The sequence below is a fragment of the Chiloscyllium punctatum genome, chromosome 29 (genome assembly GCF_047496795.1).
Source record: "Chiloscyllium punctatum isolate Juve2018m chromosome 29, sChiPun1.3, whole genome shotgun sequence".
Lineage (NCBI taxonomy): Eukaryota > Metazoa > Chordata > Chondrichthyes > Orectolobiformes > Hemiscylliidae > Chiloscyllium > Chiloscyllium punctatum.
In genome coordinates, this window is record NC_092767.1 from 69,584,758 (window position 1) to 69,600,094 (window position 15,337).

General features: G+C 50.0%; 1 protein-coding gene across 2 annotated transcripts in view; it reads right to left on the minus strand.

Moving 5' to 3' along the window:
- The window catches only part of ptgir (prostaglandin I2 receptor), a 68,860-nt gene extending 54,599 nt beyond the window's left edge, over window positions 1-14,261 (minus strand). Inside the window, exons 1-2 of one of the 2 annotated variants that reach the window (XR_011952711.1) lie at window positions 12,818-14,261; window positions 6,477-6,601 (exon numbers count right to left, since the gene is read on the minus strand). Coding sequence is in view for 1 of the 2 variants with exons in the window: in XM_072549354.1 (XP_072405455.1) it covers window positions 12,818-13,621 (804 nt within the window). In the remaining variant the exon portion in view is untranslated. The remainder of the gene's footprint in view (window positions 1-6,476; window positions 6,602-12,817) is intronic. The other variant, XM_072549354.1, reaches the window with a different exon arrangement.
- Between the last annotated feature and the right edge of the window lie 1,076 nt (window positions 14,262-15,337).

The following is a 15,337-nucleotide window of genomic DNA, read 5'->3' on the forward strand; positions in this document are numbered from 1 at the left end:
AAAGTCCATCTGGATCACTAGTACCCCTTTAGGGAAGGAATCTGCCACCCTTACCAAGTCTGGCTTACATGTGCCTCCAGACCCACAGCAATGTGGTTGACATTTAACTGCCCTCTGGGGCAGTTAGGGATGGGTAATAAATGCTGCGTAGCCAGCGACGTCCTCATCCCACAATTAAATAAAAAATAATGTCAAGGAATAGTAAAGCTGCGCTGAGTTACCGGACCCATTTCACACATTCCAAAAGTGACGATCAGATCAGATATGACCTGACTGTAGAGCAGAAAGGAACCCAAATGGTCTCTGAATTCCTGGGATGAGTTAATCAATATTTAAACAAGTAGGGAGGTCATGTGAATGTGCAAAGTTTTTTTAAAAAAAATCATTTTCAGCAGGATTATTGATTGCAAATCTCATCATTCTTCAGTAATATGGAGTCGTGCACTTGCAATGATACCCTACAGAATGGAAATAGGCCCTTCGGCCCAACAAGTCCACACTAACCCTCCAAAGAGTAACCCACCCAGACCCATTCCCCGACCCGAATGCTCTACATTTACCCCTGACTAATGCATTTAAGCTACACATTCCCGAACTCCATAGGCAATTTAGCATGGTCAATTCACTCCACTCTACATGTCTTTGGACTGTGGGAGGAAACCCATGCAGACACAGGGAGGACGTGCAAACTCCACACTGTCGCCCGAGGCTGGAATTGAACCTGGGTCCCTGGGAGCAGTGCTAACCAATGAGCCACAGCACTGCCCACAAAGGTGTGCGTTTTTGACTGGCACAGACACGATGGGGCGATAGGATTCTCTTCTGTGCTACATATCTCTGTGACTCGGCTCAATGTTGGAGTTGCCCCCAATATATTCTCAGGTGATTTAAAAAAAATTTGACCTCTCGAAGTTGAGGTGCAGAGAGGGGTTGGGGGAGGGGAACAACGGCGGGGATAGTTCTCCGAGCTCAAGGTCCTGGAACTGCCATCCTTCGGACCTCAGCTTCCCTGGGAGTGGATAGAGTGGGCAATGAGAGGCTTTTTCCTTGGATGGTGATGGCTAGCACGAGGGGACATGGTTTTAAATTGAGGGGTGACGGATATAGGACAGATGTCAGAGGTCGCTTCTTTACTCAGAGAGTGGTAGGGGCATGGAACACACTGCCTGCAACAGTAGTAGACTCTCCAACTTTAAGGGCATTTAAACAGTCATTAGATAAACATATGGACGAAAATTGAATTGTGTAGATTAGATGGGCTTCAGGTTGGTTCCACAGGTTGGTGCAATAACGAAGGCTGAAGGGCCTGTATTATTCTGTGTTCCATGTCCCCAGGCTGAATTATTTTGGCCCATTTCCAAAATAATTAATTCTGCTGGCAGTGGTTCTCTTCGTTCGCTCACGGGACATGGGGGTCGTTGGCTGGGCCCAGCCTTTATTGCCCATCCCTAGTTTCCCCCTTGAGAGGGTGGGGGTGAGCTGCCTTCTTGAAACTGCTGCAGTCTATGTGCTGTAGATAGACCCACAATGCCCTTCGAGAGGGAATTCCAGGGTTTTGACCCAGTGACACTGAAAGAATGGTGAGAGATTTCCAAGTCAGGATGGGGAGTGGCTTGGACGGGAACGTGAGGGGGTGGTGTTCCCATGTATCTGCTGCCCTTGTCCTTCTAGATGGAAGTGGTCGTGGGTTTGGAAGGTGCTGTCGGAGGGTCTTGGATGAGTTACTACAGGGCATCTTGCTGCTACTGAGCGTTGGGGGGGAGGCGGGGGGGCTGTTGGAGGGAGGGGATACTTGGTGAGTTTCTGCAAGGTATCTTGTAGATGGTACACCCTGCTGCTACTGAGCGTTGGGGAGAGGAGGGAGGGGATGCTTGTGGATGTGGTACCAATCAAGCAGGGGCTGCTTTGTCCTGAATGGTGTTGAGCTTCTTGAGTGTTGTTGGAGCTGCCCCCATCCAGGGGCAAGTGGGGAATATTCCCTAACATGAGGTTTGAATTTATTCTGAATTTTCCAGCTCTCCTCATCTCTGCTGGTAACTTGTGCCCTGCAAATGTCTCCCCTTCTACCCACGAGCAACATCTTCTGCACGCTCCATCAATGACTCTGTTCTATACAATGCTGGGGCTTGGTTAGCTCAGCTGGTAATATACTGTTGGCCATCTGTCAAATAAGTGCTGGCAATCCAAACAACCCTGAATACACAAGTACAGATGGACACAAGGCGTGAGATCTGTCACCAACGCTCGGCCTGGAACCAGTAGATGGTGGGTAGAAGGTCATCCCCAGAGGCCTGTACAGCTAAGACAAACCTGAGGGAGTACCACACTGTCAGCAGTGGTGTTTTCGGAGTCAGAGGTTATACCCCATTCCCACCTGGTCCTCCACACTCAATGTAAATTATTCCATGGGTAAATAACATCAGGGGAATTTTTCCCAGCTTCATTTCTCCTTTAATACTGTTCGTGTAGCTTACTGTGGGCACATTGGCTCTCACCTGACAACAGCAGCACAGTGGCTCAATGGTTGGCACTGCTGCCTTGTGGCACCAGGGACCTGGGCTCAATTCCACCCTTGGGTGATTGTCTGTGTGGATTTCCTTCCACACAGTCTAAAGTTGTGCAGGTTAGGGTGGATTGGCCATACTAAATTGCTCCATAGTGTCCAGGCTAGGTGGGTTAGCCACAGGGGTTGGGGGGGGGGGGGGGAATGCTGTATGGAGGTTCGGTATGGGCTGAATGGCCTACTCCTGAACTGTAAGATTTCTATGAACAGCCACACCTTCTAAAGGCATGTCAGTGCCTGTAAAGCACTCAGATGTCATGGAAGGTGATATATGAATGTCTCTTTAAAGTTAAAAACATCATCTGGAGTGTTTTTGCCCAGATTGGATGGAATTTCCCAAAGGCCTCCCCAGATTAGCTGCATCATTCTAATGACTTGCAGAGTCTGTGGTTATAGCCTGTATGGATAGGGAAGACAGTGGAGATGGCTCATAGCCTCTTCCAAATACCAAATCTGTTCTTGCAGTGTCAGCAGCCAAGAACAGTATAATGCAGTTTTTGTTTCAATCTGAGGTGTACAGTGGCATGGTGACTCAGTGGTTAGCACTGCTGCCTCACAGCGCCAGGGACCTTGGTTCAATCCCAGCCTCGGACGACTGTCTGTGTGGAGTTTGCACATTCTCCCCGTGTCTGTGTGGGTTTCCTCAGGTTTACTCCCACAGTCTAAAGATGTTCAGGTTAGGAGGAACTGGCTATGCTGAATTGTCCATAGTGTTCAGGGATGTGCAGGTTACGATGAGTTGGCCATGCTAAATTGCCCAGAAGTGTTTAGGGGCTATGCAGGTTAGGGTGGATTAGCCATTGGAAATGTGGGGTTAGAAGGATGGGGGTGGTGTGTGATGTCCTTTAGAGAGTCAACATAGATTTAATGGGCCAAATGGCCTGCTTCCACTCTGCAGGGATTCTATGACGACACTGGGAAGGGAATTCCTAGAAATTGACCCAGTGACACTGAAGGAATGGTGATATATTTCCAAGTCAGGATGGTGAGTGGAGGGGAACTTGCAGGGGGTGGGGTTCCCATGTATCTGCTGCCCTTGTCCTTTTAGATGGAAGTGTTTTTTTCCCCCCTTAAAGTATTCCATAGACTACCTGTGTGCTATCACATTGGCTCTTGTGGAGGCTAAGTGGATTAGTCACAGTAAATGGTGGGGGGTGGGTCTGGTGAGATGCTCTGTGGAGGGTCGGTATAGAATTGATGGGCCAAATGGCCTCTTTCCTAATTTTCCTCCTTTGCACTCTATTTTCTGTGGTTAGGGAGCCAATGGTGATGGGTCATCAAGTTAAAAATTGAAGAGAAAGATTAAAAGAAATTTCTTTCCACAAATGGTTGACACAGGATTATAGGGAGGAAGCAAGGCACTGGAATCAGTCCGTATACCATCGCACAAGCCAGCCTCCCAACCATTGACTCCATCGACACACGGGAAGTCAGCCAACACCATCAAAAGACCCCTCCCACCCTACGTATATAATGTCTTCCATGAGGCAGAAGGTACAAAAGCTTAAACTCATAACATCAGATTCAAGAACAGCTTCTTCCCCACTATTATCAGGCTTCTAAATGGACCTTGCAAAATTTAATGTTGATCATTATCTTTGTACGCCTCCTCTGCAGCTGTAACACTGTATTCCTCGCTCTGTTCTATTACCCCAACGTATGTGCTGCCCGTACTGCTAGCAACACAAAACTTTTCACTGTACCCAGGTACATGTGATAATAATAAATCAAAACAAAATAGAAACATAGAAAATAAGTGCAGAAGTAGGCCCCTTCAATAGTGAGAAGGCGAGCTAACAGCACTGGAATAGGTCTGGGATTGATCCAATGTTCTCTCTAAGGCAACTATTTACTGTAAGATTGTGCTGGAGTCAATCTTTACCTCAGTCTCAGACAAATTTACAGAAACTTTACAAGCAGAAACCTAACCCATCTGTACAAAATTTCAATAAGTCTCTGTAAATGTAAAATTCCAGTTAACACCCAACAAGGGCGGCACAGTGGTTAGCACTGTTGCCTCCCAGCACCAGGGACCCGGGTTCAATTCCAGCCTCGGTCTGTGTGGAGTTTACACGTTCTCCCTGTGTCTGCGTGGGTTTCCTCTCTCAGTCCAAAGATGTGCAGGCTATTGTGGTTAGGCCATAGGAAATGCAAAGTCCCAGGGAAAGGGTGGGTCTAGGTTGGAAGCTCTTTGGATGGTAGTATACCCTCCCCAATGGGGCAAATAGCCTGTTTCCACACTGAGGATTCTACCTCGGCTGTGAATTTGCAACAGCACTCTGCCCTAATCTTGCAATATCATCTCCGTCACTTTGCATTCTCATCTGAGAGACTGGAGGATGAGTTACCATGATTATTATTGAGTGGTACACAGCCAGATCGAGCAGAGAGACGAGACGTCAACTCATCGCCACACAACTGCAGCGAAATTCCACGTTATCTGATTAGAACGGGTCATAAAAGCTCATTAACTCAGCAGGCATGGTCTGTGAAACATCCATCTCTGATTCATGTGGTTTTACCAACTCTCACGGCCTGCAGTTTGCGTTCAGTAATTGCAAGGGATCTTATCTTTACGCAAAATCAGTTGAACAATTTCTCTGTGCAATAAGCAGAAAACAAATTACTTTGAAAGAAAACGGCGTGCAAGCAATAGCTTGGATTAAATCTGCCCTCACCGTTCCAATCTGATTTTCTTTTTTGGGGGAGCAAAAAAGACTGGGCAAGATTTGCATTTCAGTGGATTTCAATCACAGGGAGAACATTCAGTAGGGTTGGCAGGGATCTCCCCCTCTCTCCTCCAATACTGTGGCCCAGAGTAAACATCTCAACAGATCAGACAGGACCCCAGCTGAACTTGATTGAAATTCGACCCTCTGGCATTGTGACCCTTCGCTGGCAAGGCAGCCGAAATTATTATGGAGCCCAAATGTCTTGCAACAGCACTCTGCCCTAATCTTGCGATATCATCTCCATCACTTTGCATTCTCATCTGAGAGATTGGAGGATGAGTTACCATGATTATTATTGAGTGGTACACAGCCAGATCGAGCAGAGAGATGAGACGTCAACTCAAAGACTAGTTAAGCTACAATGCTGAGAGACTAATAGGAAGATCCTGTATCCTTCGGCCCCACAAGTCTGCGCCAATTCCTAATCCTATTTCTGTCCCTTCGTTCCCCTTCCTTTCACGGGTCTGTCAAGACACACCTTAAATGTTGCTAATATGTGCCTGCTTCCACCACTTTCATTGGCAGTGTGTTTCTTAGAGTCCCTGCAGTGCGGAAGCAGGCCACTCAGCCCATCAAGTTCACACCAACCCTCTGAAGGGCGTCCAACCCACACCCATTCCCGTAAGCCAGCGCTCCCCACGGCACACCTATGCAACCTGCACATTCCTGGGCGCTATGGGGCAATTTAGCATGGTCAATCCATCCTAGCCTGTACATCCCTGAACACTGTGGGCAATTTCCAACGGCCAATCCACCCTAACTTGTATATCCCAGAAAACTATGGACAATTTGGCATGACCAATCCACCCTAACCTGCATATCTCTGGATACTAAGAGCAATTTAGTATGGTCAATCCATCCTAACCCACACATCCCTAAACACTATGGGCAATTTAGCATGGCCAATCCACCCTAACCTGCATATCTCTGGATACTAAGAGCAATTTAGTATGGTCAATCCATCCTAACCCACACATCCCTAAACACTATGGGCAATTTAGCATGGCCAATCCACCCTAACCTGCACATCTTTGGACTGTGGGAGGAAACCAGAGCACCTGGGGAGAATGTGCAAGTGCCACACAGACAGACAGCCTGAGGCGAGAATCGAACCTGGGTCCCTGGCGTGCATTCCAGGCACCCTCCACCCTCGGTGTGAAAACTTGCCCCTGCCCTCTCACCTTGAACCGGTGTTCTCTTGTCATTGACCTTTCCACTCTGGGGAATAAGCCTCTGACCATCCACCCTATCTGTGCCTCTCAGTATTCTGCAGACCTCTGTCAGGATCGCCCTGAAGAAATTGATGCTTTAAAACAAAAACCAGATAAATAAATAGCAGTAACACAGGGGAGGAAGCATTGAGTCTGGGTGCTCCTAAAACTCAAAACGTTCACCATTAACTTACACCAGCTTGGAACTGACGTTAAATTCAAGACACCCATCCTCTGGTGTTTCTAACCTTTTATAAATCTCACAGAGATGACACAAGTTTCTCTATGTTTAAAAGGCTTTACTCACTACAGCTGGACGTGTGTTCATGTACACAGAGTGGTGCTACTGCTGGAGGCAATCATAGAACCCCAACATTTGGCCCATCACATCCATGCTGACCCTCCTAAGAGCATCCCACCTAGACCCAACCATCTGACCCCGCATTTCCGATAGCTAGCCCACACAGCCTGCGCACTACAGCATGGCCAATTCGATTAGGTTAGATTCCCTACAGTGTGGAAACAGGCCCTTCGGCCCAACAAGTCCACACCAACCCTCCAAAGAGCAACCCACCCAGACCCTTCCACTACTCCTCATTTACCCCTGACACGATGGCCAATCCACCCTAACCTGCACATCTTTGGATTGTGGGAGGAAACTGGAGCAAACCCGCGCAGGCACAGGGAGAACGTGCAAACTCCACACAGACAGTCGCCCGAGGACCCTGGTGCTGTGAGGCAGCAGTGCTGACCACTGAGCCACCGTAGTGGTGGAAACATGGGTATCTATACTGTTGATACAGAGTCTGGACGTTAAGCAGACATGTGCTACGTTGGTCAGCTGGAAAAGGGAAGAAACAGCCCAAGTCCATTCCTCAGGGGGGCAGTTGTGCCCAGACAGTCGAGAAAATTCAAACAACAATTCTACAGAAACGGGAATTTGTATAACATCGCTGTGCTCCCTCTGTAATCATAAGGGGAAGTGACGACTCAGTGGTATTACCATTAGACTACGACTCTAGAAAGTCAGCTATTGTTCTGGGGACCTGGGTTCGGGTCCTCCCATAGCAGATGGTGGAGATTGAATGTTCACTCACTTAAAAAGTCTGAAATTAAGAATGGACTAAAACTACGGTCAATTGTTGGGTAAACCCCATCTGGTTTGTGAACCTTCTTCACGGAAGGAAGTGTGCCACCCTCACCCGCTCTGATCAACACGCCAATCCAGTTGCAAAGTAACGTGCTTGCCTCCCCACTGCCGAGCAAGCCATTCAGTTCAATACTGGGGAAGGAGGCCATTTGACCCATTGGGTCCATACCGACCCTCCAAAGAGCATCCCACCCATCCTCTACCCTCTCCCCGCATTTCCCAAGGCCAACCCACACACTATAAGCGCAATTTAGCACGGTCAATCCACCCTAACCTGCACATCTTTGGATTGTGAGAGGAAACCGGAGCAAACCTAAACAGACACGGAGAGAACATGCAAACTCCACACAGACAGTCGCCAGAGGCTGGAATTGAAGCCGGGTCCCTGGCGCTGTGAGGCAGCAGGGCTAACCACCGAGTCATCATGCTGCCAACCCAACTTCCTTTTGAAAGTTAGTTTTAAATCTGCTTCCACTGTCATAACAGCTCAAGACCCAGGACTAAAACTAAAAAGTACACAAAGTTCAGAGTAGGCCGACCGCTGAATGGGTAGTGGAGGCGGGCCGGGGATGCAGGAGGAAGGGATGTTCAAAAAGGGAAGAAGAGTCTCCAGTAAAGAGACCAAGAGCCTTTGCTGATATTTCTAAAGACATCGTTCACAACTGCAGGCTTCAGGAGTGCTCTACAGCTAAACTACAGCTCTACAGGGGTGGCTCAGTGGTTAGCACTGCTACCTCACAGCGCAAGGGACCCGGGTTCGATTCCCGCCTCGGGTGACCGTCCGTGTGGAGTTTGCACGTTCTCCCCGTGTCTGCGTGGGTTTCCTCCGGGTGCTCCGGTTTCCTCCCACAGCCCAAAGACGTGCAGGTTAAGGTGGATTGGCCGTGCTAAATTGCCCCACGGTACATTTGTCAGAGGGAAATGGGTCTGGGTAGGTTATTCTTCAGAGGGTCGGTGTGGACTTGTTGGGCTGAAGGGCCTGTTTCCACGCTATAGGGAACCGAATCGAAACGTAAGGTGCAGCAGACATCGGAATTACTTGCCATGGCTCACAGGGTAACACTCCGAGTGCTGACTTATGCCTTATGCCAGGGATTCAGCCCAGAAACCCCAGGTTGGCGCTCCCAGTGCAGTTGAGAGAGTATTGCATTGCCACCGATACTATCTTTCAGATGGGATTTTAATTCAGCTATAAAAAGAGGCAGTCGTGCTATTTAGAAGAAACTTAGGAGGGGGTTGGGTGTTCTCCATCTCCAACATCTGCTCCTTCATCAACCAAATCTACCCATGACCACATTACTGCTGGAGATGGCAGTGTGCAAATTCCCAGCGGCTGGTTCTGTTTGTTTTAGAATCTTACAGCACGGACACGGACCCTTCGGTCCAACCCATCCTATTCATATACCCATCCAGATGCCTTTTAAATGTTGCAATTGTGCCAGCCTCCGCCACTTCCTTTGGCAGCTCATTCCACACACGTATCACCCTCTGGGTGTGAAAAGGTTTGCCCCTTTTAAATCTTTCCCCTCTCACCTTAAACCTATGCCCTCTCGTATTGGACTCCCCGATACTGGGAAAAAGACCTTGGCTGTTCACCCTATCTGTGCCCCTCATTTTTATAAACCTCTAAGATTACCCCTCAGCTTCCAACACTCCAGGAAAAGTAGTCCCCGGAAATGATGGAGATGGATACAATTACTACATTTAAAAGGCATCTGGATGGGTATATGAATGGGAAAGGTTTAAGAGGGATATGGGCGGGTGCTGGCAAATGGGACTAAAATAATTTAGGATATCTGGTCAGCATGGACGAGTTGAACCAAAAGGTCTGTTTCCACGCTGAACATCTCTACGACTGTTATAATACTTTCTGTTACATTTCCTCAGCGCCACACAAATTAAAAATAAACGCTGTCACAGATTGTCAGCTATGCTGCAGTTTAAAAGAGGCACCAGCCCGACTTTTGGAGTCAAAGGTCACGGCAGTTTGTCACTGAGCTGTGACGCATGCTTTGACATGGAGAGAATTTATGCAGTATGTCTTAACGTTTCAATCATGCCTTATACAGCCCTCACCTTTGTGGGACACGCTATCAGGAACATAGCTCCGAGAGCATTCCCATCTGCTCTAAGTATAGAGGAAACTTAGTAAAGTCAGTCGCTGATCTGGCCGAGCGGAAAGTTTTTGTTTTAGTTGATTATTCCCGGAATGTATGTATTGGCGGGTCTGGGACAGAGCACTTGAAATCCCAGTCAGTGGAGAGGCTGGAGGAACATCGCAGTGAGATCGGGGAGAGTACACCGGGATCTCTTGTAAATAGGAGCAATAGGCCATTCAGCCCATCGAGTCTGCCCGCCCCCATTTCAACATGATATTGGGTGAGCATCCTACTCAGTCTCCTGACCCCACTTTCTCCTTTAGCCCTAAGAACTATATTAAACGTCTCCTCAAAAGACACTCAATGCTTTCAGTGGCGGAGAATTCCGCAGGCTTCCGACTATCTGGGTAAAGACATTTCTCCTCAGCTCAGTCCTATCCCGTATCCTTAAGACTGTGGACACCCCTGGTTCTGGACTCCTGGGTCATTGGGAATATCCTTGCTCCATTTACCCTGTCTAATCCTGCTGGAATTTGATATGTTTTTAATGAGAGTCCCCTTCCCTTTTCTTTCTTCCAAATGATTTCCAACAGAGAGTCTCTCTTTAAAAAGTCTCCACCCCTAAAGAATGAGGGTGAATGAACTGAAAATGGTTTAGGACCTTCCAAGAGTCTGGAAGCATTAATGTAAAAATAAACCACTGCAATGCTGGGAATTTGGACAGAAATACATGGGCTTTTCAGTTTTCCCATCGACATTCAGAGGAAGTGTCACAGAGATGTACAGCAGGGAAACAGGCCCTTCGGTCCTACCTGTCCATGCCGGCCAGATATCCCAACCCAATCTAGTCCCACCTGCCAGCACCCAGCCCATATCCCTCCAAACCCTTCCTATTCATATACCCATCCAGATGCCTCTTAAATGTTGCAATTGTACCCGAAATGTTAACTCTGCTTTCTCTCCATAGGTGTTGCCAGGTCTGCTGAGCTTTTCCAACAATTGGACTTGAAATGTTAAATCTGTTTTTCTCTCTCCACAGACAGGTTTCTTTAATTCTGGTTTTGTTTTTAAAAAATCTTGTGGTTACTCTTCATTGATCCCAGATGCTTCTATGCCCAGATATGTTTTTAAAAAAATCCCTATAACCAGATCTAAATTCCCAATTGGCCACGGCAGGGATTTGCACATAAGAAGTTCGAGTCATTTAACTCCACTTGTTCCATTAGATAGTCAACCTCATTGTCATTTCCCCCTGACAATATCACTTCATATCTTCAATGGATTTCCAGCTATTAGCCTCTGGTCTTGAACATAATCAGTGATTCCGTTTCCCCAGCCCCTAAGCTGAAGAGAATTCTACAGAGTTCCCCATCCTCTGAGTCCTAAATGGATTACCCCATTGTCCTGAGACTGTCCCCCCCTGGTCCCTGACCCCTATCGACCCAGACATGTTCTGAAGAAAGGTCATATGCGGCTCAAAACTCTGCTTTCTCTCTGCAGACATTGCTCACAGACCCAGCAGCACGTTCTGCTCAGTATGATGCAGGTTTGAATGAGATCACCTCTCACTTGTTGAAACTGCAAAGACGACAAACATGTCTTTCCAACCAATCAATCATCCTTCACGCGACAACCGCAGCATCTTCGTGGTGAATCTATGGCAGGAAGATCTTACCCTGAAGTGAGGAGACCAAAGCTATGGACAATATTCCTGGTACAGTCTAAACAAGCTCAAATACAATTGAAGCCGGAATTCAAATTGCAGGATCCCTGCAGCAGTGTGAGCAGGCTATTTGGCCCATCGAGTCCACACCTGAAGGGCATCCCACCCAGATCCAACCCCCTTCACTTACCCCTGTAACCCTACATTTCCACATTGCCAACCTGCCCACCCTGCACATCCCCTTGACATTATCCTGAAGTGCACATCTTTGGACTGTGGGATGAAACCCACGCAGACACAGGGAGAACATGCAAACTCCACACAGACAATCATCCTGAGGGGTGGGATTGAACCTGGGTCCCTGGCGCTGTGAGGCAGCAGTGCTAACCACTGAACCACCGTGTCACCTCTTTCACTGTCCCCTGTCCCCTGTCCCCCTCCCCAAACCCTCACAAATCCCTCACTGTCCCCCTCCCCAAACCCTCACAAATCCCTCACTGTCCCCCTCCCCAAACCCTCACAAATCCCTCACTGTCCCCCTCCCCAAACCCTCACAAATCCCTCACTGTCCCCCTCCCCAAACCCTCACAAAACCCTCACTGTCCCCCTCCCCAAACCCTCACAAAACCCTCACTGTCCCCCTCCCCAAACCCTCACAAAACCCTCACTGTCCCCCTCCCCAAACCCTCACAAATCCCTCACTGTCCCCCTCCCCAAACCCTCACAAATCCCTCACTGTCCCCCTCCCCAAACCCTCACAAAACCCTCACTGTCCCCCTCCCCAAACCCTCACAAAACCCTCACTGTCCCCCTCCCCAAACCCTCACAAAACCCTCACTGTCCCCCTCCCCAAACCCTCACAAAACCCTCACTGTCCCCCTCCCCAAACCCTCACACATCCCTCACTGTCCCCCTCCCCAAACCCTCACACATCCCTCACTGTCCCCCAAACCCTCACTGTCCCCCAAACCCTCACTGTCCCCCAAACCCTCACTGTCCCCCAAACCCTCACTGTCCCCCAAACCCTCACAAAACCCTCACTGCCCCCCAAACCCTCACTGCCCCCCAAACCCTCACTGCCCCCCAAACCCTCACAAAACCCTCACTGCCCCCCAAACCCTCACTGCCCCCCAAACCCTCACTGTCCCCCAAACCCTCACTGTCCCCCAAACCCTCACTGTCCCCCAAACCCTCACAAAACCCTCACTGTCCCCCAAACCCTCACAAAACCCTCACTGTCCCCCAAACCCTCACTGTCCCCCAAACCCTCACTGCCCCCCAAAACCTCACTGCCCCCCAAAACCTCACTGCCCCCCAAAACCTCACTGCCCCCCAAAACCTCACTGCCATCTTGCTGCGAGCCATCGGGATGAGGTTTGGAAAACCGGAGCCCACTCACCGTGAGTGGCAGGGAGCAGATGGAGAAGATGGCGGTCATGGAGACGAGCAGGATGAGGTGGTCGATCTCCTCCTCCCTCTGGCCGAAGATGCTCCTTCTGCGACCCTTCCTCTGGGAGGAGAGGACCGAGCCGCGGCGGCTCCTCTGGCTGCGGTGCATCTTGCAGAGGTTGACGATGACCGAGGCATTGCACAGGATGATGGTGAGCACCAGGAGGGCGATGAGGCTGGCGTAGAGCAGCGAGAAGCCCACCGCGGCTGAATCGCGGGACTCCATCCGCAGGAAGCACCAGGTCCCGGGGCAGTACTGTTTGTGCTGGCCGAAGCCGGTAACGGGCAGGAGGCTGAACAGACCAGCGAAGGTGTAGGCGGCGGGCAGTGCCAACTTGGCCCGGCTCCTGCCCACGTGCTGGGGGTAGAGGTAAGGGTGGCTAATGGCCAGGCACCGCTCGGCAGCCATAGCAAACAGCAGCAGGGTGGACGCCAGGCCGAAGAAGGTCATGGCACTGGAGAAGAAGTGGCAGAGGCCGGGTCCCCCTGCCAGGCCCAGCAACGAGAGCCCCTGGGCATACGCCACAAAGACCACCGGGCTGAGGCAGCAGGTGCCCATCAAGTCAGTGATGGCCAGTCCGGTCACCAGGATACAGAAAACCGAGGACTTGGTCCTCAGCTCCTTCCTGTGTACTCCCAGCAGAGCCAGCGCCAACACGTTACCCACCACCCCACCGCTGAACATCATGATGCTGACCACAGGCTGACTGTCCACCTGGATCTGATGTGTACTCTCACAGGAGGTGTTGTTCATCCCCACGCCCAGCTCAGAGCCCAGAGAGTCCGCCAGACTCTCTGTAACACGGACAGAGAGAGAGAGAGAGAGAGAGATACACACGCACACACACACACTCTGAGACAGAGAGAGAGAGAGAGAGAGAGAGGCAGACAGACACACAGAGAGAGGGACAGACAGAAAGACAGGCAGAAAGAGACAGAGAAACACACAGACAGGCAGAGGAAGAGAGAGAGAGACACACACACGGACAGGCAGAGAGAGAGAGACACACACAGACAGACAGGCAGAGAGAGAGACACACACACGGACAGGCAGAGAGAGAGAGACACACACAGACAGACAGGCAGAGAGAGAGACACAGACACGGACAGGCAGAGAGAGAGAGAGAGACAGGCAGAAAGAGAGACACAGACAGAGGGATAAACACACACAGAGAGAAAGAGAGAGCGAGAGAAAGCCACACACACAGGAGGGGAACTCAAAAGTTGCTCAGAACCAAATTGAAGTTTCTCAGACCTGACTTCTCTCTCTCTCTCTGACTCCCTGTGTTTTTCCCTTCTGCTCAGTTTCTCATTCGGGAAGGGGTTGTGGGGGGTCTAAGAGGGTACCCAGCCTGGCAGAGAGATGCCCAATGCCTCCTGAATACACGGTGAGATTTCCCAGCACTGGCTGTCCACCGAGAGTCTCCTCCTATTTGTATCTGAGAGTGGGCGGAGGCGGGACTTACATTGAACAGCCGTTCGGTTAAGGCAGAGGGAATTAAAGAGACCGTTTCAAGCCGTTCTGACCTCGCAAACTGAATCTGCCGCCCCTCTGGCACAGACTAAACACCCCCCCCCCCCCCAACAGGCTGACTGGGAGCCCGCTCTCTCTGTTAAAGAGGAAGGTGTCCTCTCCCATCACATCTGGTCAGCAGGAGTGAGAAACACCAGGGCTTCCAGTAAAAGCTAAATCCTGCTGGAAATCTGACAGGGAGGCAGAGAGGGCTGGAGAAACTCAGCAGGTCTGGCAGCACCTGTGGAGAGAGTGCATTGAGAAAGAGTCATCCCAGACTCCAAACACTGACTCTGCCCCCTCCCCCCCGCAGCATCGAGGACACAGATTCAATCCCACCCTCAGGCAACTGTCTGTGTGGGGTTTGCACGTCCTCCCCTGGTCTGCGTGGGTTTCCTCCAGGTGTCCAAAGATGTGCACGTTAGGGTGGATTGGCCATGCTATATTGCCCATAGTGTTCAGGGATGTGTAGGTTAGGGTGGATTGGCCATGCTATATTGCCCATAGTGTTCAGGGATGTGTAGGTTAGGGTGGATTGGCCATGCTAAATTACCCCATAGTGTTCAGGGATGTGCAGGTTAGGGTGGAGTGGCCATGCTAAATTACCCCATAGTGTCCAGGGATGTGTAGGTTAGGGTGGATTGGCCATGCTAAATTATCCCAAAGTGTTCAGGGATGTGCAGGTTAGGGTGGATTGGCCATGCTAAATTACCCCATAGTGTTCAGGGATGTGTAGGTTAGGGTGGATTGGCCATGCTAAATTACCCCATAGTGTTCAGGGATGTGCAGGTTAGGGTGGATTGGCCATGCTAAATTACCCCATAGTGTTCAGGGATGTGTAGGTTAGGGTGGATTGGCCATGCTAAATTACCCCATAGTGTCCAGGGATGTGTAGGTTAGGGTGGATTGGCCATGCTAAATTACCCCATAGTGTTCAGGGATGTGCAGGTTAGGGTG